General features: G+C 35.2%; 1 protein-coding gene across 4 annotated transcripts; it reads left to right on the forward strand.

Moving 5' to 3' along the window:
* On the forward strand, positions 1 to 27,028 carry tbx4 (T-box transcription factor 4). 4 transcript variants are annotated; one of them, XM_068213454.2, is made up of 9 exons: positions 1 to 333; positions 7,147 to 7,292; positions 7,429 to 7,523; positions 13,945 to 14,064; positions 15,364 to 15,511; positions 22,304 to 22,456; positions 22,562 to 22,650; positions 22,726 to 22,961; positions 25,771 to 27,028. In XM_068213454.2, exons 2-9 carry the CDS (start codon positions 7,149 to 7,151, stop codon positions 26,415 to 26,417), a joined length of 1,632 nt encoding a protein of 543 aa, XP_068069555.2. In that variant the 5' UTR covers positions 1 to 333; positions 7,147 to 7,148; the 3' UTR covers positions 26,418 to 27,028.
* The last annotated feature ends 864 nt before the right edge of the window (positions 27,029 to 27,892 follow it).

Raw genomic sequence — 27,892 nt, forward strand, 5'->3', positions numbered from 1 at the left:
GAGAAAGGTCTGGCGGAGAGTCGTCAACTGTACAGCGTGTAAGTTTTGAGAGCATCGCTCAGTGTCCATTCGGTAACACCCTGCCCTCAGTACATAAACTAACCCTACTGCTGTTCCTAATTTCTAGACCACGTGACGGTGGGAGTGAGTGAAGTTTAAATTCCCTTTCAGAAAGGCAGCTCAATTCATCCCCTATAAAAAATCATCCCTTTTATAGCGACATCTTATATAGCACGCTATGGTATAACGTGCCTGCTTGAGGATCCCCAAGAAAGCGAGTCTCATCCTGAGGTTCACACACACAGAAGGTGTACCGAGATCAGTGAGGTGGAGGTAAGACCAATTATTTTCAATCACGTGTGATAACGTTGAATACACGAGGGTTTCAACAAATTATTACTGCCTAAAATTACTATTATTCCTCCTGAGAATGGTGTTTCCAGAATTAGGCCTTAGGCGGCATTATTTGTGGAGTAATACAAATATTAAGCACTTTATTTTGTTTCTAGCTTACTCTATGACAGGTTGTCGAGATAAGCAGAGGAATTAGAAAACCGTTAAGAAAAGTTCAAGAATTACATTTTATTACATTGTACTGAACAATTAATGTGGTCTGGTGTCGAGATGCTTCTTTTATATAAATGGTATATAGGCTAATTACATAGCCAATTTTGGTATAGTCCATTAACAACAACATCAAAAAAAAGTGTTGTTTCACTTATTTGAGTCTTATAAATAAATAGTTTATAAATAAATACGTATAAATAAATCAGTTTGGCCTTCACGTAAAAATTATAAGACATTTTAAGATTTGGTTAGCATCATATAATTGTTTTTTTGTATGGCTTAAAATGTTGCATTAAAATAATTAAGTTTAAAATTATTGTTTTTTTTACACAAGTATTTTATAGTGGGACGATCCATTGCCTGTGTTTGACAGCAAACATTAAAGAGGACACAACAACATATAGGCTAAATATACCGAAAACAGGTTGTATTTGAAAAGTATGGTCCGTTATTATTATTATTATTATTATTACTATATGCCTTTGTTAATATTATTTCTAGATAATATTATATTTTACAGATCACATCTAAAGTATTGGCTACAATATTAATGAAGTTTACTCTCCACAGAAAGAAAAATTAGTCTGATTGAAATGCTTATTTAATAATGTATTTTAATAACATTTTGCTTTAAATGTTTTGTTAACTTAAATTTAACCAAACACGTTTTTAAATGTATACTTAGGCTAAGAACATACTAAGCTTAGCCACTGCGTTCAACTCGATTTGCTTTCAATTTAGTCAATAACAAGGCAAAACAAACAAACCAAATGCACATCATTACACCCATGACTAAGGCCTATATAAAAATAATTGTGGAATTTATAATAATAATAATAATAATAATAATAATAATAAACAACAGAAAACCGCCTTTCCATATTCCTGTTTATTCTTATCTGATAACATGACCCGTTTGGAAATCTACATTGGCGGGAATGACAAACGGGTCTGAAAAGGACATCGGCTATTCTGGCTGCTGCCATTCATTTGGTCATGTCATCAGTAGATATAAGTCAAGGCTCCCACGGCCCTCGAACTCCTCCAGGTGATTTATTGATCTTTCAGCCTCGTGCTTCGACCCATTTACTTTAAAACCGCAACCATATTTCACTGAAAATACAAAGACGTTTAAACGAAATCCTCAGCAGATTTCAAAATTTAAACATGAGAGCATTGGCCTAAACAAGCGGGACAAATAAGCGAAAAATTGAAGCTTTTTAAACAGCAAAATTGATTGACATTGACATATCGTGAAATAAAGGTAAAAAACCCGCATGACTGACACTCAACCAGTTTGTGTCAAAATAGGGTGATTTTTAAATTAATCGCCTTTGTCTAATTTGAAACTACAATGAATTCCTGTTCAAATATTTATCACAAATGAAAAAACAAAGAAAGAAAGATCTAATCAGGTGGATTTTAGTATAATGTCTGATGCTATATATTGTGTGATGATGATGTTTGTTTGAAAACAATCATATTATTTGGATGAACAGATATGGCACTTTCTACAATCAGTACACACTACACATAGAAAGAGAGAGAAAATATTATTGCAGGATTCAAATTCTTAATAAATGGTAAATCGAAATGACGACAAATTAAACTTATGCAGATGATGATGTAAAATCTTAGGATTAAATATTTTACATCATCAAACTGTCATAGGGATAGACTTATTTGCATTTAGAGCTAATTTAAATAAAAATTTGCCTTTTTATTTATTTGGAAAAATTAAACAATTGTCTATAATGTTTGACGCGACAGTATAAAGACATACTGACAGACAGATTTTAAAAAATCCGAACTGCAATAATAAATACTACTTTTTGGGGTGGAAAATTCAAATATTTATAGGCTTATAACCTAATGTTTAGCCTAAACCTGGGTGAGGAATACAATACAATGTAGAATCCGTTTAAAAAAAATACTTAATATAAATAATATTTAATTTTAAAGCTCCCTAAGGTGCATGAAACTTAATTTCTCGCCGTACTAAATAAAATCACAATTTCAAATGTTCTTAATTTACCTTTTTTAACCTAACAGTCGAGAAATTTACCTACGTTTTAAACTATCAATGTGGGGTCGAGAAAAAGGCTACAACTCATGTTTTACGACGAACAGACTTGCTTTTCTCGTGAGATGAGCGCTCGTTTGGAGTCGTGTGAGTGAACTCTGAGCATCGGGTTGTTTCGGGTTTGGTGTTATTGAAGCAACGTCAGCGATGAGGCGCTGGGGGGAAGGAGGGAATTGAGTGAATGAGCCAAGATATTCACCCCAGTGTTTTAACAATTCAAGCTGTTCAACGGATACCCCGTTTCCAAGAAAACATCACGTAGTGGCTATTTGCCTCTGAGACGAACACTCACCGTTGTAAGCACGGGGCTCGCGGCGCTATTTGAACAGAAGCAGACTCTTGGGAAGAGACAGCTCTGTTAGCTCATGATCAGATACAGGGGATGCTGAGCAGCTACCAGTGCACTGGACTCAACGCCACACCGGGACGTAACTTCCTGCTGTAATGCCGAAGTGGACAAATTACTGCGTTCTGGAATGATATGGAGGATTTCAGAGCATAATATTTTATGAGGTAACATTACAATTTGTTTTCAGTAGGTCATATCATGCTGCCCTGAAATCCTTGTACCGGACTGAACCCACACTTATATGTGTGCTAGGAGGGCGGTAATGCGATTAGACGCAGTTGATCTATCCTTCTTTATCAAATTAAGTGATCAACGAGAAGGCGTCAGTCCTTCATAAATAAAACCTTGGCTATACTTTTCTTTAACATTGTCTTAAGATCGTAGTAAACAGTAGAATAATAGTAGACTAGTCAGTCGGCTTTCTTTAAGTTCACTATTTAAAAGAGCATACAGTTGTAATCATTTTGCATTGTCAAAATTCCTTGTAAATATGATCTGGTGTACGATTTACTGTTTATGCTAAAATATGATCGCTGCTGTGTGTAAATCTGGACCAGGCTGTACCAACAGAAAGCACTGCGGCCTGTATATGAGTTTTTGCTATTTTTTAATGAGTTGTTAGAAGATTATATTTGATTTTAGGAAAATATAGTTACTTTTTGTTCGTGTCATCACTTTTGCCGCGATGGATGGAGGGAGGTACGCCTAAGGCCTCAAAGCATCAGCTTGATTCGTTCGGATGGCAACAGCACAATGTTTGGTAAACGCTGACAAACAACTTAATGTTTTAGACGCTAATATGCAAACGAAATATATCTTGATGATCAAACAAAAGTGGCTTGCAAAAGTAGGCACAATGTAGTATTTTAAACTTCAGTTTGTTTAAATAAACGTTTTTTGGTTTCTTTATTTTTAGGCCGGAGAAAACATTAATTTGTTTTCCTCATGAATAAATAATTTTCAGGCATGTATCACTACACAAATTAAATAATTCAATAAACAACATCTATGATTAATAATTAATTTTCTATTTGTTGCACTTGTCAGTATAACAACGAAAATTCGATGTAGCTACGTAAAAGTTGGATAAAAACAATGAAAAATAAAAAATACTTATTGGATTTACTAATTTGTTTTAGGATAATTAGCTTATTGTTTGTAACATTTTAAAATGAACCATTTTTTCAGTCTACAGCAATAATAATATTGTCTATCAAATCACTTATTAAAAACATTCTTTGTTGACATGTGGTTCCACAATAATCTTTAATATTCATGACACATTCAATTCAAGGTTTTTGTAGCAGACCATTTGTTCTTGATATTTTTATTTTAAAATTGTTTTCCCTTCCAAGCTTATAAAGAACTGAAAAGTTTTTTTTTTTTTTTTTGGAACGCAAAATGGCTCTTCTCTGGCATTGTACCCAAAACACCCTTATGTGACCTGTTTTTAAGACTGTCAGAGAAAAAAAACATTATAATTAGAATACAAAATCGTCTAGTGGCTCATAACAAATCTCATAACATGTAGGGTTTAGAAAACTATTTAAGTACTGGTGCAGCAAAGAGACCAAATACAATACATTAATCTTAGTAACCTGATAAAATATCAAGGGCATTTTAATCAGAGGAAAGAAATTTGCCTAATATACAGTAAAGAAGAGTTTACTTTACCAAACATGTGCTGAAAATAAGGCCTATATACAATAGGACCAACACACAATTTTTGAAAAGGAGAGTTTACTTTACCAAATATAATGTGCTGAAAATAAGGCATATATACAACAAAACCTACTGTTTTTGATAAGATGAGTTTACTTTACCAACCTTAATGTAGTCACATAGACAGAAAAACCGAGCCTGACTGTCTTTGCAGGGAACAGGCCTTTCTCTATCTCACACAGCATCCACTCTAGTCTAAAACAAAATGGCAGACAACAAGCATCATAACTGTATAACAAAACCAGATCCATGATAGATCCCCTCTGAAAACTACCTGAAAATGTTTTCAAGTTTTCCATAAGGTATTTCAATTCATTCTGACCACAAAAGCATGGCCAATATAATGCATCTCATCCTCAAACAACTGTATATGTAATATTTCATTCCATAAGAAGTTTGGTCGGCGTTGAACATTTTGGACAACACGCTCTGGAAATAACCAGCCAACCCCAGTGTGCACAGAGCAGTATCTGCCAGGAATAGTTTAGCGGATTATATGTCTGGGGTGACAGAGATGTAAACAGAGCTCTCGCTCACTGGGCTTAGTTAAACAGCGTAAGTGAAAGGCACATTTTGGACTGGAAAAGTCCAGGGTTGAGTTGCTGTAGCCTCACGGTGCCTGTCAGACTTTATCTTTATTAGCTTTGGCGAATGCCTGGCCGAGTTTACACGGAATCCCGCTCTTCTCCTTTTATCTGAAGGGCGCACACTCACATTGTTTACATGCGTGAGATTAGGAGAGGGTGGGAGGAGGTGGCTTTCACCATGAGAGAGTTTTTTGGTGTCCGCTGTGCAGATAGGCAGCTTCGTGCTGGAGTACAGTAATGAGACATACCTTTGGTGTGATGTCTGAGAAGGGGCGTGAGAGCGGGGCTAAGTTTGTGACCTCCCTTAATGGAATCAGCAGTGTTTAGCACGCTTCCATAAAACCGAGGTGCCCAAATGCTGGAAGTGTAAATATTTAATCTTGCGATACTTCAGAACAAACGGATCTCAACCCCTTTTCCTTGAAATGAATAGGCCGGGCTGTGTTATGAGGACAGACTTTCCCCTCACAAAATGTAAATGTTAATGCATGCTATTTCTCAAATTTTGCAGCCAATGTCTTGTCTGGGTGTATATAATCAATTACAGCGGACTTTGAGAGAACAAAGAGGAACTGTGGCATGTGTGGTATTTTCATTATACATATATCGTTAGGCACTTTTTAAGCTTGTGATTAAACTACACCATTGGTTTCTTTCACTTTTGAACTTTAATTTCATGGTAAAGTACCTGAATTTAAATCAAAGCAAAATTATTTGGGTCAAGGTCGTGTTGTCCCATTTTGGAATCCACATCCATTTAAATTTGACAAAGTAATTTTATATGCATAGAAAATATCCAATATGCAAGTAAAATGTCAACTTCAATGTTACAACCTTGTTAAAATATAAATAAAGGGTGAAATAATGCTCCATTGTCATTATACAATTATTAAWATATATATATATATATATATATATATATATATATATATATATATATATATATATATATATATATATATATATATATATATATATATATATATACATATATATATTATAATAAAGTTATATAAAAAAATATTTTATTTTAAATGATTAAAATTGTTACCAGAAAATAGGTAATATTATTTAATATGACAAATAATATGTGCAATAATACATGACATTTGAAAATGATTTAAAATTATCAAAATTTAATACTGTTAAAATATTTGAATATGCTATTAATTAATATAAATTTTTGTCTATAAGAAAAAATAAAATAAAAACATGGCGGAAAATGATTTTGTGAAATGCCCTTCTACATAGAATGTCAAATTAGTATAAACAGTGTTCTGTATATATAAGTACACCCCTCACAAAACTATATTTTAAATGAATTCTTTGTAATAGGAAGCTCTACAATATTATATTATAAGAGAAGCAAAAAATTAAAATATTTGGCTGAAATTTTGGTAGTAATTTGTTTTGCAATATTAAGCTTGAATTTAATTGAATTCTCTTTCAATTTCTAAATATGTTCAGTGACTTAAATATTATTTAAAAAATATATCTGTTGAATAAATCAGTTTTGTTTAAATGAACCAAAATACATTGCCTATATTCCCTGAAAAATTGATAAAAATATTCATTTTCAAATTGGGGTGTACTCAATTATGCTAAATAAATAAATTCTAATTAATTTTACTTTTTAAATGTATTTATTATTCAAATTGTTTTATTTTCCTTAAAATCATAATCTTAAAGTAATTATTTAACATTTCTCTTTTTGAAAGTTGTACTTCCATGTAAAATAAAATTGAGATGATGGATATTCTGAGAAAAATGAAAATCCCAATCTTTATGAATTGAAATTTTTAACCCCTCATTGAACTAATATTTGGATAAACTTACAGAAATGCTTCAGGAGAAGGCCTCAGTTGTGGCTGATGAAGGAATGACCGTTGCCCAGTCGGGTGGGCGTCCTGAGCTGGCCAGCGATTCCTCACATCTGGGCCTGCCTACAACTCCCAGCAATCCCCAGAACAATGAACCTGACCAGGTAGGCAATCAGTTGCATGCTTTCAATGGCTCTTGCCATGTAGGGAATCTGTGAATAGATGTTAAATAACATTAAGTTTGATTCCACCGACAATGACTCATTATGATTTTTCTTTTTTGTCTGTGTGCACCTTCAGAGCATTGAAAACATCAAAGTGGTTCTTCATGACAGGGAATTATGGAAGAAGTTTCACGAGGCTGGAACCGAGATGATCATCACCAAAGCAGGCAGGCAAGAAGAGCGCCATTTTCATCCACCCATTCGCTTAGAGACACACACAGAGAAAATGGTAGTGCAAACATAACTAGGCCATCTCGCTTCCAGTAAGAAACGCAAATGTAAAACTTTGTTTTACCAAAAGCCTCAGTCGCATGAAATACTAAGTCGCTTCTTGTGGAATGTTTATAAAATATTATGCGACCGGAGTAAAGCAAAGCTGAATTCCTGTGCCTACAAAATAACTAATTGAAAACACAAACGGCTGCCCGGTGTGTTAGATTTAATGTGCCCTGTGGATTAAGAGCAGGACCCTGGATATTAAGCAGAGAAGAGTCAATGCTCTCTGCCAGTCTTAGGCAGCAGTTTCTCAGCATTTCTCTGCAGAAAATGCAAAAGGTCACCACAATTTTTCTTTAATGCTGTAACATTGTGAGGGATGGGCTTCCCCCTGTCCAACTGATAAAGTGCTCCAAGAATCCTAAAACCCTTTGAAGAGCCAAGCACTGTTCAGTCAGACAGCTGCGCGCAGAACAGGAGACTGTACTTCCACACAGTCCCAACAACAGATGGGCTCATTTCATTTTACATACTTTAGTGTATAATGGACACCAGGCTCTGTTAAAGATGCTCAATATGTCAATCGAGCCATGAAGCAGGAAGAGCTTTTCACCGTTTCATTTTCTTTTTGGGGAGGGATTTGACTTGTAGGGCATTAGACAGCCATTCACTGAACTGTAAATCTTGAGAAAACTTGCCAGGTTTCTTCACGATGGCTCCCATTACACAAAATTGAGGCCAATTTCATGCAATGATTCTCATCGTGGTTTTGTGTTACACAGCGGGATTGAGCCAAGTCTGTACGGTATATGCCGTTTGACTGTGAAGGAAGCTGAAGAAGAATACACTCATAAAAGAGGAATACAGCATTTAAATGAAGTTCATTGCATGCTGTATTGTTTATGACAGCAGTTTGCTTCTGTAATTCCATAAAAAAAACTACATGAAAGAACATAAATTGACATTTTAAATGTATAAGAACTGAACGCTAAATTTAAATCAATTTAGATTAGCATAAAATGCAAAACAATCCCCTAGTTTTGCAACAAGCTCTACTTTCCATGCAGAGAAAGTGGGTCATGCATAGTGCTAAAGAATTATTCTGACTTCAGTACAAGTTAAGATCAGTCAGCAGCATTTGTGGCATAATACTGACTAACAAAGAAATTAATTTCCACTTGGTTACAGAATGCATGGCCATTTCATGAAAATAAAAATACTGTTTCAATAGTTTCACAACAAAACAAATACTGTGCGATGTGTTTGAAAAAAGAAAAAGCTCATTCCCCTTTTCCATGTAAAATTACATTTATTTAAGAACTTTGTTGACAGGACAAAATAACCTTAATATAAAAGTGATCATTTAAACAGCTTTACAGCACAAGTTTTCAAAGAAAAATGCAGTACATTAATAAAATTTCATATTTCTGCTGTTAAATCCTTTCAAATTTTACCAATGTAAATGATTTTCAAGAATATTCCTCTAAACAAAAAGTGATCAAACTGGACTAAGTTCTAAGCACTAAGCATGACTATTGAAAGCTGCCGGCTGGTGTTACTTGTACACAGCCCGTCAAAAAGTAAGCATCAGTGAGGCTCATGAGAAAAACACAGAGGCCCGTTCGATCGCATCTCACAGGCCCTAAAGGACCCCTTTTGCTTAATCATTGAGCTTCTTTTGATCCAAGCGGTCTGTCGGCTCTCTTAGTTAGCATGAATCACGGAAAGAGCAGACGTGTGAGAGCTCTAAAAGAAACAGCTGGAATAACGCAAATGCTGACACCGTTATCATCCTTTAATAGTTTCTCACTGTCACCCTCACATATATACACACATATAAACGGTGCTTTTACGGAGATAACTGAGAAAATTAATCATGTCTTCATGAAAGAAATTTCACTCCCATACATATTGTCATGATATCTAAAGAAACTTGACATGTTATAAATAACAAAATAATGTCACACCACAAACATGTATAACTTTCCACTGCAGAAAAAAAGATAGGAAAATGCTAGAGGAAAGTCCAAGTAATACTGGACCCAACTGATATAGTTAGGGTTAGGCATGACATCATATGAAAAATAGTAAAAAACACCTAAACTGTGGCTTTATGTCATCCCAAACATGTATACATTTCTTCTGTAGAACATTAACCAACACTAACAATCCAGATATATCTGGAGCTCACTGACATACAGTGCTCTGCATAATTAAGTACACCCCATCTTGAAAATTAATATTTTTATCCACTTCTCAGTGAATATAGACATTGTATTTTGGTGCATTTAAACAAAACAGATTTATTAAACAGATATATCGGGTCTCTGTTAAACAGAAATGGGGGGTTGGGGGTGGGGTGGGGGGAATAAACGGGGCTAATAATTCAGGGGGGTCTAATAATTCTGACTTCAACTGTATATACCAAAAAATTACAATTTTCCACACCCTCCTGTTGTTCCAATTGAGTGATTTTCACTAGGAAGACATTCTAATATAACCGCCTACAGCACCAAAGTACTGTAACAGAGCTACTGTACAGCCCCTTCAGACATGCCACGTGATCTACTGTGGCAGCCATTACGTATGTCAAAAGTGTTGCATAAATGGAAAGAGCATTACATATCCCTCAAGTGTTTACATCTAAGTCTTGAGTAAATGAGTTTTACTCAAGATTTATTACATCCTCACTGTTAGTACTGTACTGCTGAAGTCATTTTTCCTTAACTGTATTTTCTTAACATGAATAATTCATTTTAGATAGATTTGAATATTTTGAAAATAAATGTTCAGTACATAAAAGTACAAACCCTTGTAATGCTTAATGTAATACTGAGGTAACATTTAGGTTTTTATTTAGTTCATGCAATATGTACCATAAAGGTGAAAGGACAGTTAATTCAAAAATGGAAATTCTCTTTATGAGTTTCTTTTTTTCTTTCTGTTGGACTTAAAGCAAAATATCTTTTGAAAAATGTGGTAAACCAAAAGTCATTAACAACCATAGTAAGAAAAAAGTAAATGAATATGGTGTCACACAATTGAGGACAGAATAAATTAATTAACAACATTAACAAACTTTTTTTGAGTTAGGGATAGGTACAAAAAAAAAAAAAAGTTTAGCCTAGGTTATTTGATTGTAATTATTCATTTAGTTTTACTGTGGCTTCACACTACAATTTTCAGTACTGTACATGTACTTAATGTGAACTTACAGTGTACTAGAAAGCACTGGGTTATATAAGATAACTGGGTTATAATGGGTTAAGGTTAGGTTTAGGAGTAGGTTCAAGAATAGTGCCATGTTGATATCCAGTTTATGTAATTACTATGATATATAAATGTCAATCAGGACTGAGTTGCTACTATTATTACAACAATATGTACAGTATGTGTAACAAAATCACTGTAAAATAGTTTATAAAAATTACTTAATTGTCATGTAAGCTGAGGTTTTTTTAGTAATAGAAAAGGAGATGCTGAAATTATCATTAACATTAATAAATGTGTTTTATATAATATAATATAATATAATATAATATAATATAATATAATATAATATAATATAATATAATATAATATATTTCCCATTGTTGGGATACGACTGGATAGGCATCCGCTGCGTAAACATATGAGAAGTTGGCGGTTTATTTCACTGTGGCGACCACTGATAAATAAGAGCTAAGCCGAAAAGAAAAAAATATATAATATAATATAATATAATATAATATAATATAATATAATATAATATAATATAATATAATATAATATAATATAATATAATATAAAGATTAAAACTGATGTAGTTCCTGTATAATAACAGATGAAACCTAAAAATTTGAAACCAACAGCATACACTCTAAAATTTAGGGTTCCGAAAGGTGGTCAGTTTTTGTAGTTGTTAACAGAAAGACAGCGAAACAGCACCTCACCAGAACATAGGCTGGAGGACAGGTTTGTTTAAGATGCTCCTGATGGTTTAAAGCACCTCTACAGGAGTCTCTTGCCCAGAGTGATTTACATTGATTGGATTGCACGACTGGGCCAGACATGGAGCTTTACCTTTCTCTGAGCTCTTCCTCTGGGCATTAGAGCAAGTGCTTGCAGGGCCACTTTTTACATAGTGCAGGCCTGAGCAGCTCCGCATTTGGAAATGCAATGAAACGATTCAGCTTAAGGCACTTTTTTTTTTACCCATAATAAATGTATGACGGCTGGTGGAACCCTTTAGAAAGCCTAAAACCACTACAGTGGAACTTTTTTGGAGAAGTGGGGTGCGGGAAGGGGGCTGTTTAGCTGCCCCCTGTTTAAAAGTCCTGCCATTAAAAAAGCACTCAGAGTTTATAAGGGATCTCGATCTTTTTGCAGCTTTGCTGATGAGATAAAAGAAAGACAGTTTTGGTATCATTCACATGAAAAGGTCACCGAAAGCAGCTCTATTGATATGTTTTACGACTGAGTCTGCTATATTAGCATATTCTGTCTGTCATCTCGGCTTCTCCTGTATCTGAACAAAACGAAGATCCCACATTTTATAGAGCGGCTCTTTCAAATCAGAGTCAATCCCTAAAAATTTATCTTCGTGAAAGCAAATCAGTACCAGGTACAGGTCGTTCCTCCTTATATGGGGTTGCCGAGGATAACATTTTATGCTTTTGGTTTTATGATTTTTTTTTGAAGCATATCCTTTTATAGTAGAGCCATTTGTGTGATATGTTATGAAGAGGATTGTCTCAGATGCTCGAGCACGCAGCCTTCTTTGAGACTCCAGTGACCTTTTGTGCTTCTTAAACAACTAATCTGTCCTAAAAACAGGTTAAGCTGTTATCTGATCACTAATCGTGTACTCATCCATCCAAAACCAACACTTGCCGTGATTCTCTTGCACTTAAGGCCCGTTAAAACCCTCAAAAGAGCCGATAAGACAGTCTCATCCATGCTTACTGTCAGTGCTCAGCTGTTGCACACGCACCCCAGCTCTAAGTCTCTCGAAAGAAAAAGCTGTTCCTGTAATAAGCAATAAAGAAAGCACTGAGATACCTGAATGACACAAATGGGATAAGACTGCGTAGATGCGATTGAAGGAGAATGACCTTTGTGAGCACAAAAGCGCATTAACACCAAGTTTTAGTTAGATCTAAATGGCGTTTAAGGACAAAACCAAAGTAGTTTGTAAATAAAATGAATAATCACATTAAAAGTATTAAAATAAAATTTTACTAATTTAACCCACACAGTTTCTGATGGATGGCTGCAAGAACTTGTCTAATCTAATTAAAAATATATAATAATTATTGTTATTGTAGATTAGTGGGGGGTTGGTGTTTAAATGTATGTAGAAATTGTTTTGTTCCAGATTTACTGGACTGATTACATATTATTTGAAGTTTGTTAATACTTGTTTTATTCTATAGACCATTTTAATATCGTGATGTTATTGGCCCATAAACATTTCCTGCTTGTAGGCAAACTATTTCATATATGTAACAAGAGGCTATTAAATCATAACTTGATGTTATAACAGCTATCGTTACTTTATTTATTAACATGTGGAGCTTTTTAGACTCTCAGAAGCTATATAAATTTAAAGTGTAAAACAGGAAATACACCAGGGCCATTTTTGTTGTTTACATCCCTCAAAATGGTCTATAACAGGGGTTCTCAACATTTTTCACATCGGGGCCACCTTTTTTTTCCAATCAAATTTTGAAGGCCCACTTGTCTAAAATTTTGCACCAAAAAATGTTAGTTTAAAATGCTCATGTATTAAATTATTCCCAAATATACACAAAGAGAGACTTTCACTTCACGCATAGTTTGTGAATGAACTATTAGTCGCAGACGCGATCATGAGGCTATACGTTTTTGCCCCAAGTTTAAAGTAATCACAGAACACGAGAAAGTTTGTTAATTTTAAGCTATCTCCCGGCCTACCTGCAGGATTGCTGAGGCCCAAAGGTTGAGAATCCCTAGTCTTTTATAGTAGTTTTATTCTAATATTTGTCTTATTCTATATTTATTCCCATTTTAAGTCAAATCTGTCATTTAGAGCTGAGAGTTTTTAAGAATAAAAATGTCTTGTGATTGAAAAATAAGGATTTATCCACAAAATATAGATTTCTTAACTTTTCTAAGTTTGGTATTTTCAATTCCATTTTCATCTAAGGTTTGCTTCAATTATGCCTGTCATGAGTAGTTTATAAAATAAGTTCATAAAATTCCATTTTACAGAAACATATAATCATAAAACTACAAAAACTAAGAGTTTAAGTAATTTTTGTTCATTCATTACTTGATTCCAATCATGTAACAGTAGTTTTGACTTTATTTACGCCATTTTTAACCATACTTATAAATATTTTTGCACTCTCTTTAGGCGGATGTTTCCTAGCTACAAAGTTAAAGTCACAGGAATGAACCCCAAGACCAAATACATTCTATTAACTGACATTGTTCCAGCTGATGATCATCGGTACAAGTTCTGTGACAACAAGTGGTAAGTTAAATTTAATATCCCTCAGTTCATCTTTAAGGTTTCTGCACGGGAAGACATTCTCGAAAGCCCTTGGAAAATTACAGCGTGAATGCGCAATTACAAATGTGACTGAATTAGACATGAGTAGTGCCTTGAAGCATCTGGACAAACACTCATACAGATTACAAAAATTTGCATGTTTTATATTTGGCTGTCTATTCCAGTCTGTATTTCTAAGTTCTTAATTTGAGAGGACAAATTCATACAATCTTCATAGCACAGTTTTTAAAGGGCCAATTATTAAAAAATAAAAAAATCTGTCATCAATTACTGCAAGTGGCTCTAAACCTTTATGTAATTCTTTCTTCTATTTAACACAAAATAAGAAATTCTGAAAAAAGCTTGAAAAAAGCTTTTTTTATTACTTAATAATTGTTAATATCTTTATCTTGATACTATGCAATAGCAAATATAATGTTGTCAATGCCTAAATCTTTGGTCTTGAGATAATTCATCCAAAAAAATGCTTTTTTAAAAGGACATCACTAAAGGAAACTAAAATCACAGGCTTGTTTTTGAGCAAACAACTTGCAGTCTACATCAGTTTATCTATGCAATGCTAGTTCTGGCTGTGGATTGTCATTAGCACACAGTTAATTACTGCAGGCCAACAGCAGGCAGTCTGTCAAAACCAATGGGCTTAAAACAGCTGGATTGTGCATGCTGTCCTCTTTGTGACCCTGTGTCTCTGGCAATGCCACTAGATATGGGCACTATCTACCCATGCAACAACTGGCTGCACTAATAAGTCATATCAGCTTGTATCCAGCTTGGAGAAAACAAAATAACGATGGCACGCAAATCTCAATCAATTGCACATTTTGTCATGAGAATGAGTGTTTTATGACCATTTTTCAAAATCTGCGGGATAGACTGGAATTCCAACATTTGCCAGCATCGGATCTGGAGATCTTCAGCGACACCTTTGAGGCACACAATTAGCAGTGATGTTATGGTCAAAGCAGCCACCCCAGACCTTCGGGAATAACTCCCAAAATATCATGGACATAACCACACATGCTCAGAACCTGTCATTAATGTACAGATGTTCTGCATAAAGCTTTTTCTGCTTTATCCTATAGAATTTGCACAATACTGAAAAACGGTTTTACTGCGGGATGATGTCAGAGCTGCTGGAAAGCTATAATACCAGAGGATAAACTTTGAGGGATTGAGGCTAAATCACTGCAAGAAACCAACAACCAAGATTTGCAAGTGTTGCTGTTGATCTTTTGCATCATTAAAATGTTCTTTTCATAGGATGGTGGCCGGAAAAGCAGAACCTGCCATGCCTGGAAGACTCTATGTCCACCCAGACTCTCCTGCAACAGGCGCACATTGGATGAGACAATTGGTTTCTTTTCAGAAGCTCAAGCTCACAAACAACCACCTTGATCCTTTTGGACATGTGAGTAAACAACGTCATGATTTTCTCTAAATGGAGAATTCAGCATGTCCAAAATTTGAGCTTTGACATTAAAGGTGAGCAAAAAATGTTCAAACAACAGATTTTGTGTTATTTAGCACAATGAATTCATTCAGAACAATAAGCAAATATTGGGAAATGTCCTGGTACTTTCGAAAATCCCAATCACATAGATTCCTATTGGAAATCACTTGGAAAAAAAGTAAATGTGGTGCACCATAAAATTGTGATGAGAAAATCTGTGGTTTGGTTTGGTAATTGCTCTGTTAGTGGTGTCCATTTAAAAAATTGTGCACAATGCTATCCAAAAACTGGTGCACACCAAAAAAGTAGACAGAGACCACAGAAAAAGGGGGTCTCAATCAATGAGCTATGTTGCTCATTACCAGTTCAGTGCTAAGTCAGAGGAATTTATGACACTGGTTTGACTCATTCATTCATTAATTTTCTTTTCGGCTTAGTCCCTTTATTAATCAGGGGTCACCTCAGCGGAATAAACCGCCAACTTATCCAGCACATGTTTTACGCAGCAGATGCTCTTCTAGCCACAACCCAACACTGGGAAACACTCATACACTCTTGCATTTATACACATATAATATATCTAATTTAGCTTATTCAATTCACCTATACCACGTCTTTGGACTGTGGGGGAAACCGGAGCACCCGAAGGAAACCCAGGCAAACTCCACACTGAAACATCAACTGACCCAGCAGGGATTCGAACCAGCAACCTTTTTGCTGTGAAGCATTTGTGCTTTCCACCGCGCCACTGTGACGCCACTGATTTGACACCTTTACACTTATTACCATTCTTTGCTGAAATTAATAGAATTATTATAATTATCACACATGGATTTTCACACTTTCATTTTACTGAAACCTTAAACAGTTTTATAAAATATATATATAACATGTTTTAAAATTATTTTATGTTATTTACAAGAAGGATCACACTTTAGTTTAAAATATTCTCTGTATTTAAAAAAACTACGACTTTTGCCCCAGTAACTTATAATATGCTGCTTATTAATACTAGTTAAGGTAGTATCTAGGTTTAGGTATTAGGATGTAGATTTAGATAAAGCAGAATATGTACTTTATACGTACACTGTAAAACCCAACAGTCAACTTTATCAGATAAAATGAGTATACAGTAGTTACCTCATAATTTACTGAAAGTTAATTCTACTCATTTATAGAGTTTTGAACTCTGTGTGTAAGGTAATGAGTTAATTAAGTACCTCAACAATTCTATATAAATGGATAGATAGATTTAGTTTTTTACCTCAAATGGTTTGTAGCAATCGGTTTCCTCAAACGGTGTTGTGTTGCCTTAACTCATTGGATTTTTCAGTACTCAATTGGTTTGAGTTCTCTTTATTTATCAGGTTTTACTGAGCTCAAATTGCTTAGTTTACTCAAAAAGATTAAGTTTACAGTATTCATTAGGATTAGTTTTTTTTTACTTAAATGGTTTGTTGAAATCGGTTTTCCCAAATGGTTTGAGTTACCTTAAGTTTTTGGGTTTTACAGTGTACTAATAAACAATGTAAAAAGCCAGTTAATATTGAGAGATGTTGCTTAAACTAAAGTGTTTCATCAATAACAATATTATTTTGATCATAATATAGAATATTTTCAGAAAATAAATTAATTTCCAAATCATGGCAAATGCGATTAATGACATAGAATGAATAACCCTTGCTAGAAAAAAATATTGTGCTATTAAAAAATTAAAATGCTTTTTTGTTCTGAAGCCTTGTTGGGAAAAATGCAGAATAACTTGAAATTTGAAGCTAAAGAAGTGTTTACACTAAACTGAAATTCAAAGAAATTCAACAATTCATAAATTCTGGGAAATTAGGTAATTTTTCACCCTACGTTCACTTTGAACCTTAGAGCAAAGTTGTTTAATTAACAAATGCAAATTCATCTTGACAAAATTTTGTCATTTTACATTTAATTCAGTTTGAATAGAAATTCTGCATCCCCTTTGGTTAAGAATGAACACACCTCATGTGAGAGCTGCGGTGAGGGTCATCTTGAGAAAGTAAGAGAACAGAGTGGAGCAGAGGTGAGGAGTCTGACCATGGCAGTGCTTCCCAAAGGAGACTTGTCTGTTGCAATAACATCAGAACCAAGCTCATTAGGTTCATAACCTGTCAGAACGACACAAAGTTGGCCTGTCAGGACTAGTTGAATGCCTATGAAGTGATAAGGGCGAGTAATGAGCCCAGAAAGAGGCTGCTAAGCTCTACTGACGCCCACAACAGCAGGGATACCATGGCTGGACGAGAGCCTGACACAGACCGCTGTAGCCATGCAAGAGTAAAACACACAAATCAGTCAAAACACACACCCCAGCTAGGCAGCAAATAAAGACAATTTTATTAATAATCTGAAGGATATGCTATTCATCAACATGTTTTCTGAATATAAATTCATATGGAGCAGATTTTGAGAGGTATTAGTAACACTATAAAGTCTCAAAACACATATTTGTATTGATTTCAATAACTTTTTTTTTTTTACTCATCTTGGCAAAAAAAGGATAGAAGTGATAGGAAAAAAAACTCCAAAAATGGAAATTATGTCATCATTAAATCGCGTTTCTTTTTTTTCCTCAAAGCTTCATGAGTTTCTTACTTCTGTTAAACATAAAATAAGAATTTTGGGAAAATGTAACCATTGACTTCCATATTATTTATTTTTCCAACAATGGAAGTCAATAGATTCAGGTTTTCAGCTTTCTTCAAAATGTCCTCTTTTGTGTTGAACAGAAGAAACAAATGCATAGAGGTTCGTAGACATTTAAGGGATGAGTAAACGGTTACATTTTTGGGTGAACTATCCCTTTAAATGTGGAAATAACTTTTATGGTGCACCTTTTTATGGCCCTAAATTATTTAATGGTTACATCTTGACATTTAGTATATTAATTAATGTTTTAATAATAATAAAAAAATCCAATTATTTTAGCTTAAAACTCTGGTTTATTGATCCATAAATGACACAGAACAAACTTTGATTTCTTTTAGGCCACTCACCACAAAGACACCAAACACCCTAAGATTATTTGTAAGTTCTCAGTGAACACACAAGATATTTTTCTCTCTCAGTGCAGGGCCATCTATAGCTTTAAATTCACATGACATATCGAACCCCCCAAACAGACCTTAGATTAAAAGAAAACAGAGAGATGAAAGGAGAGGGCCAACCTGAGAGTCAGCATTGATCTGACAAAGTTGCTTGATTAATATAGTCAGACAGCACACATCCCTGTATCTAAAGCATCAGTGCAGCTCGTATCACATGGTATTACCTCTAGACAACAGCCAGCCAACCAGCCAAAGGTCACATGTGTCTGCACTCACCCAATGAAGCGCTCAAACCATTCATTTGGCTAGGTCTTCTGTCTGTGTCTAGGACGGGGGATTGACCTGGGGTTGCCTCTGTGCACTAGTGCTGCTTACTTCTCCTGACACTAGAACTACTACAGGGGTCACACTTTTAGATAAACACACAGCCAAAGCAGTTCCAGTCAGGTCTTGACTGCATTACAGCTCCATGTCACTACGCCAAATAATTTCAATTATCTCAAATTACTTTATAGTATAAAAAAGTATAAAATAATTCATTTATTCGTTTTTCTTTGGCTTAGTCCCTTTATTTATCAGGGGTCACTATAGTGGCATGAACCACCAACTTATCCAGCATATGTTTTGAGATGGGTCTGGCTGCAGATCTGGTGCAGTGCAATCTGGGCTGCATCCGATGCTTTTTAATGGGCTCACCTAACCCCACCCCTAACCCTACCCGTCACAGTGACGTCACTAGCTCCATTTGAGTGCATTGTGTCTGACACTGCATCGCTGAGTGATGCAGTCTCAGCTTGCATCATGAAGGCTGCATCCAGATACTATTGTATGTTTTACACATAGATGCCCTTCCAGCCACAACCCAGTGCTGGAAAACACCCATACACTCTCACATTCATACACATACACTACAGCCAATTTAGCTTATTTAATTCACCTATAGCGCATGTCTTTGGACTGTGGGGAGAACCAGAGCACCCGGAGGAAACCCACACCAACACTGGGAAAACATGCAAACTCCACACAGAAACACCAACAGCCCCAGCTGGGCTCGAACCAGTGACCTTCTTGCTGTGAGGCAACAGTGCTAACTACTGAGCCACCATGCAATCCCACATGTTTTATTTTAAGTGATGTGAAGCTAATGTTTTATTGTAAGGAAAACACATTTAAAGGTCTTATATAATGAGATGACATCATGAATACAGTCCAATATACATCATCTAGCAACATTTAGAAATTTAGTCTTTTACAAAGTAACTACCAACTACTTGATGGCATGCATAATACTCAGTTTTTAAAAATGTTCAGGGGTTGCTACAGGGTTTTTGGGGCCCCTTTGTATAATTTACTAATCACTAATCAGCTCTTTTGAGGAACTTAAATAGAAGGTTCAAATGGATCAGATCAAAGCTGGTCTATTGCCCAGTGCAGAGCACGTTAGTTGTGCACCTGGTTTACACATTGCTTATAGAGACAGGGTGTACAGCAATATGCAAATTTCTTTATTTCTAAATTCTTTATTTTTTTTAGTTTATTAATAACAATTAGCTTTTGTATAATGTTATTATTTTTAGCAGCTTAGCTTTGCCCACAAGCTTAGATTTGCCCACCTGTCAGGTTTTAGACCATATGGGGCATAGTATGTGTATTTGGATATAACTCAGTATTTTGACCACACTTCGTTATTATTGTTCATTTATTCATTTAACTGCTGGCGCGTTGCTATTTTGAGAAACTATAATAGATTTTTCATTAGAGCAAAACTAACCCGGTCTATACTCCGGCGCAGAGTTGTGCCTCGCTTACACACTGCTTAATATGCACAAGAGAGCAATAGGCAAATATCTTTACATATGAAAAAATTAAAATATTGAGGATTTATATAGGATATAATAAGAATAGATATAGGATATAAATATAAAGTATTAAAATACTACAAAACATTATTTTGTAGCCTACATACATGTTTTCAGTTCATTCATAACAATTTGCTTTTGTACAATGTTATTATTATTAGCAGTACTATTTATTATATGCATATTTAAATTTGTTTTATTAAAAAAACAAGCTTGGATTTGCCCACCTGTCAGGTTTTAGACTATAAGGGGCACAGCATGTGTTTTAGGATATAACTTTTTATATCCTAAGTTTTTGAGCACAATTCGTTATTATTGTTTATTTATTCGTTTGCTGGAAATTAGAACTGAATTTAGAAATAGTTTTGAAAGAATATTTGCCCTTAACAAACGCATTTAAATATACTAATCGATGTCTGTGCGTAAAGGTTTCCCTATCCAAGAGCGAAAGTGAAAGTAGATCCATTATCTCTCATTCTCACTCAGTAGATGCTCTGTTTAACAGTTTTCTGTTAAAAAACTGTTTACTGTTTGCTATAAACGCTCAGTTTTTCCACTTAGACTTACTTTACGTTCTGTAAATAGCGAATGCGCTTATGGCGCGACGCAGCTGGCTCTTAAAGGGAATGGGAGATGAGACTTTAATTGGTTTATTCTCAAAACACACCTATAACTCATTAAGAAAATAAACTTAACCCTTTTAGACCATTCGCCAAGGCGCGAAGTGGATTTTCCCGTCCTTAAATTAGCAAAAAAGCATTCTGACACGCCCTGAAAGCGTTTGCGCCCTGCGTTTTGCGCTCTGCACATGGACCGTCAAAATAGAGCCCCTTGACTTTTCCAAACCAAGGTATACCTTGAAAACGGTTATCGACCCATGCCTAGTTCTGGGTCGGCTAAGCATCATAGCTGATGGCAAAATAAAAAATAATAATTTATAACTCCAGACATTACATTATTAAGATAGTAGCATAATTCAGAGCCATAATATGTCCCGTCAAAACAGTAGCTATTTGCATGGGTAAATTTTACCCACTGAAAGTTTTAGTTCTACAAAAACCCCTGGCGGTTTGAGTGTTAAAAAAGTGGAGAGCTGCTTCACTTTCTGTCTGCGAATCCACACAACAAAGCGGAAGGCCTTGATGCTCATCGGCCCTGACAGAACTGTGTTGGGGATGACCCTAGCCAAACGCTTCACTGAACAGCGAACACATGGACACAGCGACCAGACTGGTGCTGGAACACTATGATCAAACACACATACACAAAGCATCCAATTGGATTAGTTGCATGCAAGGCAGAATATAACCTCTTGACATATTTATTAATCCTGTCACATTAATATACATTGTACTTCAAAAACCTCATTAGTGTTTTACGTACAGTTTTTATGTTAAAATATTTGGCAGGATCACGCACACATATATTTCTTTATGTACGCAGAGCTGTGCCAATATTGTTGAATCTATATCTGCTGCTGTTATCATTCTCATTGATCATAATACAAGGAAATATCTAAAAAAAATTAAGGTCCTGAAGGACCGTATCTGCAAACTAGACTGTAAAACATTTACAAATCTTTTGAACGATTAGGTAAAATGCTGTCAGTTGGTTAATATTGTACTGAAAAATGTACTGAAATGTTCATATGTTATTTTAGGAATAAATAGACATTATTACTGGCAATGCAACAAAATGTAAATGTTGTCCAATGCTAATAAATAGATAAATACAAATCTTGAGAATATTTTTTTCGAAGGCCGATTACAGTTTGTTTTTGATATTCTAATGCAGGCTTGTGTTTTTGTTCACAGATTATCTTGAACTCGATGCACAAATATCAGCCCAGGTTACACATTGTGAAAGCTGATGAGAACAATGCCTTTGGTTCCAAGAACACGGCCTACTGCACTCATGTTTTCCACGAGACGGCTTTCATCTCTGTTACATCTTATCAGAACCATAAGGTACCATTAAAGCCTCCCCAAAACACAATATTGTATAACATTCAAAATCCATTTGCTAAGTTTACAAATACACTGTAATTGCTAACTTGTTTTGTTTCTTTTTAGATCACGCAATTAAAAATTGAGAACAATCCTTTTGCCAAAGGTTTTCGCGGCAGTGATGAGGGTGATTTGCGTGTGTCTAGACTTCAAGGGTAAGATTATCATTTAAAATATTCAGCATAAAGTACCAAATATACATCTTACTCATCAAGTGCCCCCTTTCCTAGGAAAGATTACCCAGTGATTTCTAAGAACATGGTCCGGCAGCGGCTTATCTCCTCACATGGCCATCTGTCAGGAAAACTGAGTGCAGGTGTGCTGAGTAGCCACCCGCAGGTGCTTTCTCATTATCAATATGACAGTGGTGTCCCCTTGCCAAACTCAGACTCCCAGGAAGCCCTTTCCAACTCCTTTACATCTAGCCGGGAACCCAGCCTTCTTTACCACTGCTTCAAGCACAGAGGTACAGGGCTTTGGCAAACATCTTTTTTTGCCGAACACTTCAAAATATGCATGCTCAACATTTGATACCATGGAGATTGTTGGTTATTTGTATCAGTATTAGACAGGTTTTATATATCTGATATCACCTGTACTCATTTTCAATACATTTTTTTTTTTTTTACATTTTGATTACTTTTGGAATGATCAATTATACTTTTTTTGATAATATAATATAAATACAAGAAAGTAACATTTTAAACATTATCTTGTAGGATGTAAAATGCTTAGAAATAATAAAATAAATTTACTTTAGGCACCATTATATCATACACACACACACACACACACACACACACACACACACACACACACACACACATATATATATATATATATATATATATATATATATATATATATATATATATGTGTGTGTGTGTGTATGTATATATATATATATATATATATATATATATATATATATATATATATATATATATATATATATATATATATATATATATATATATATATATATATATTTGGATTTTGACACAATTCTAACATTTTTGGCTCTATACTCCAACACAATCGATTTGAAATGAAACGAACAAAATGTGCTTTAACTGCAGTCTGTCAGCATTCATTTGAGTGTACTTAAATCCAAATCAGGTGGATGCTGTAAGAATTACAACAGTTTGCATATGCGCCTCCCACTTGTTAAGGGTCCAAAAGTAATTAGAATAATGATCATAAATCACACTTTCACTTTTTAATACTTGGTTGCAAATCTTTTGTCTGGAATGCAAAGACATCACCAAATGCTTGGGGCATTTTCCCTTCAGTTTTGTCTTCAGCAAGTGAAATGCAAGCTTATCAGATTCAGGTCAGGTGATTGACTTGGCCATTGCATAACATTCCCCTTCTTTCCCTTCAAAAACTCTTTGGTTGCTTTTGCAGTATGCTTTGGGCGATTCTCCATCTGCACTGTGAAGCGCCGTCTATTGCCTGAAACTCTTCAGAATTTATCCTGCTGCTTTTGTCAGCAGTCACATCATAATTTAATACAAAAAAAACCAGTTTTATTGACAGCCATTCATGCCCACGGCATGTTACTACTACCACCATGCTTCACTGCTTAAGCCTAGTTCACACTACAGGATTTTAAACATCAGCAGATCGCTGTGCTGTTCACACTACATGACCTGACTTTGTGTCTTTTAATCTCTGTGGTGTTCACACTACGCAACACTCCGTGAACGATCCACAAGAGGGGGGTCACACACTACATGATCTGACAACAACTCATTCCCCATCAGCTCATTCAAGCTACCAAACCACAGCCAATGAAAATTTGAGGGAGGAGTCGTCAGAAAAAGCTGAACACTATTAGCTGCTTGTGTGCTGATGACATCACTGACAGCGTTTCAAGCTTTGGAGAAAGCATTTAAAAACATCGTCAAATCAGCTGATTTATCAGCAGATTAATCACTCATCTGCAAGGTACGAGTAGATTGCCATTTTCTAACTATCAGTGTATTTCTTTCTGACATTGTTATTTTTTTTATTACAAAACCATATTAAATTACCATATTGGTCAAAAGGACTGCATGCATGTCTGATACTTTTCGCTGTGACTTTAAATATGTGTGCATTTTCTTGCCTGGCAACTTCCTGCTATCATAAACAAAACGTTCTGATGGTAAAAACATCAATTTACTTCAGATATCTTTTAAAACAGCATATTCTGTGCCAAATAGCTCCTGTTTGAAAGTGAAAAGGAAAGCCAAGACCTTTAAGTGTTTTAGTATCTTAACCACATATTTATAGGCTGTAATACCAAAAAAATATATAATATATTTTTAGAATATTGGTGTCATTAAATATGATGCCAGACATTCAAAGCTTAATTTTAATATCTCAATAGAAGCTTTGAATGTAAACATGTTGTGACAATATGACGTTTTATATGAGAACGGTCAGAATGAGCAGTATGGTAATTCTAATAGTTACACAATTCTATTTCCACTGTTAATATAGCCTACTCTCATGTCTGTGCTAACGCAGAATGAAACGAGTGCACCGATGCCCATTCTGACCAATCACAGATGTTTCTGCTGAGCTCCTGAACACACAGGCATTCAGCTCATGCTGATATGCTCTCTCATTGGCTGCAGCTCGTCACGACATCTAACCACACGTGGGGTCAAGTCGGCCGACTGCTCTGGAATATTTAGCATGCTGAATGTTGGATTTCCGTCTGCGAGGTGTCGGCGACGTGTCAGCGAGCCTCGTTGATGCGTTGTTCAGTAGTTCACACATAGAGCGGCGAGCGCCGAGCACCAGCAGATTTCTTCCCGATCACAGCCCGATCTGTCGGCGAGCTCGTTAACTTCCAAATCGGGCTCAAATCAGGCTTAAAATCCTCTAGTGTGAACTAGGCATTATCTGCTCATTGTAATTGGGATAATGAGGGAATAACACACGCCTGGCCATGGAACAGCTTGGAAACCAAATATCCAATTACTTTTGGACCCTTAACAAGTGGGAGGCATATATGCAAACTGCTGTAATTCCTAAACTGTTCAGCTTATTTGGATGTAAATACGCTCAAATTAAAGCTGACAGTCTGCAGTCATTTTGTTTGTTTGATTTCAAATAGATTGTGTTCGTGTATAGAGCCAAACATGTTAGAATTGTGTCAATGTCCAGATATTTATGGACCTAACTGTATGTATATGTATGTATTATATGATAAATACCTTTTTTATTTAAAGTTCAATTAACAAAATCTGATGCATTTCCAAAATTCAAATACTCTTCTTTAGATAACCCAAGACATTTGGAGCTGGGATGCAAACGACCCTATCTTGACACGACATCATCTGCAGTTTCGGAGGAGCACTACTTTCGCTCTCCTCCTTCCTATGATTCCCCCCTGCTGTCACACCCATACTGCAATGAGGCTTTAGGCTCTAGAGAGGCATGCATGTACGGAGGCCTGGAGGGAGAAGGAGGGGGTGCAGTGGGTACGGATGACCTCCCGGCTCCATCCCTGAACTGCAATATGTGGGCATCAGTTCAGCCGTACCCTCGCTATGGCATGCAAACAGTAGAGGCTATGCAATACCAGCCTTTCACAGCCCACTTCAACAGCACAGCCTCTGCAGCATCGATGGTTTCCCATCACTCTCCATCCATGCAGCGTCCACATCCAACACCACCCGACCTTGTCACATTTACAACACAGCGGGTACTGCCACCCACGCCATCTTCAGCTTCCACCTCCCCGTCTGGTTCTGGTCACCATGACAGAGCACATTCCTCTCTGTTTCATAGAAAAGCTGGGTCTCCATTACGTTCACAAAGGGATTTCACTGGCTATTCAACCCACAGTCCTACATCAACACGAGAACCAGCCTATCAGTACCAAACAGGTCTGAGCAGTGTTGGGCCACACTGGACTGACAGTTAAAAACAGTTCATCCACAACTATAATACTCTTTAACAAACTCTCTCAGAGCAACAACTGCAATGAGATTATCTTTAATCTTTACAGCCATGAAGTTAAATTGTAAAGAAAAGCCATAACTCTATTTAGCCTAGTATAAGAATGTGTGGCACTGTGTATTTATTTGAATTTAAGTTGCAGTTCATGCGCAGGTGGTCATGCCAAGCACAAACAGCATACCTAATGCACTGTTGTTAGCAGAAAAGGGATAGTTCATTCAAAAATAAAAGTCTCACTCTTGTGTTGTTTCTAAACCAGGCTCAACTATGGCTCATGAAAAAAAAGTCTATTGCAACATTATTGGAAAACATTTATTTGCTTTTTGCGATTTCAAAGTGAAATGTTTAATGAGTAGCACTAAAAAGCATCCAGTTTCCTCAAACAGATGAACATGATTGTTACAACATTGTATTATGTTGGTTGTATGGCACAGCAGTTTGGAAATCTAAAGGCAGATGAGCAGCACAAACTCAACAGACAGTATTAAAGAAAAAAATATTTAATAAAAATACATTTGCTGTACGCTATATGTATGATTAAAACATATGTATTGTAAAATTAAAATTTATGTTTTCAAATAATGGTAAAAGTGTTATAACTGATAACAGGGTTTCTGCAGGGTTTACTAAGTTAAATTTAGGACTTTTAAAGATATTTTTAAGACCATTATGAATGAAATTTTAGACTCATAAAGGGCTAAAGGCTAAGTAATTTTTTATGGCAAAGATGTAAAAGGTTTTTATTTGATTTTAATATGTAAAAATACAATATTTTATACATATTTAATATATATATATATATATATATATATATATATATATATATATATATATATATATATATATATATATATATATATATATATATATATATATATAAGCAAAATATTATTAAGTGTAAATATAAGCAAGCTCTATTTGCATCCATACACTTTTTCAATATAAACTTTCTTTAAAATAAAAATAAACATTGTTATAAAAGATTTAAAAACTATAATAAACTAAAATGTAAGCACAACAATCTGTAGGTCTATGTACTCAGCAGTAAATACATGAAGCACTTTTAAAAAAATATATATTGTAGGGAAAGTAATTAAACCATTATGATGAATAGTTAAAAATTACCTTTTTTAAATAAATTGTTTAAAGTTTTATTGAGATGAATTGTTGGTGATTGAATGGGTTTTGGCCAAATTGGGTAGCAATACAAGAACAAAGGAAAATTAACACTTGCTTAAAAAAATTAAGACCTACAACACAATGTTTCAGTAAATTTAAGACTTTTAGAGGCCTAAAACTTTGGTTTTGGGATTCCAGGGTTGGGAAAAACCCCGGTCATTTTGCCTTTTGTGTTTTGAAATTTGAAGCTTTTGCACAGCTTTTTGCTGAAAGAGACTTTTTTTTTCCAATGAGTCAGGACAACATATTGTTTTCATTCTT

The sequence above is a fragment of the Danio rerio genome, chromosome 15 (assembly GCF_049306965.1).
Source record: "Danio rerio strain Tuebingen ecotype United States chromosome 15, GRCz12tu, whole genome shotgun sequence".
In the NCBI taxonomy this organism is placed as follows: domain Eukaryota; kingdom Metazoa; phylum Chordata; class Actinopteri; order Cypriniformes; family Danionidae; genus Danio; species Danio rerio.

Coding starts and splice junctions, on each gene's coding strand:
- tbx4 (XM_068213454.2), top strand. CDS start 7,149: ATGCTTCAGGAGAAGGCCTCAGTTGTGGCTGATGAAGGAATGACCGTT. Junction 7,293..7,428: donor AGAACAATGAACCTGACCAG/GTAGGCAATCAG, acceptor GTGCACCTTCAG/AGCATTGAAAACATCAAAGT. Junction 7,524..13,944: donor ATCATCACCAAAGCAGGCAG/GCAAGAAGAGCG, acceptor CACTCTCTTTAG/GCGGATGTTTCCTAGCTACA.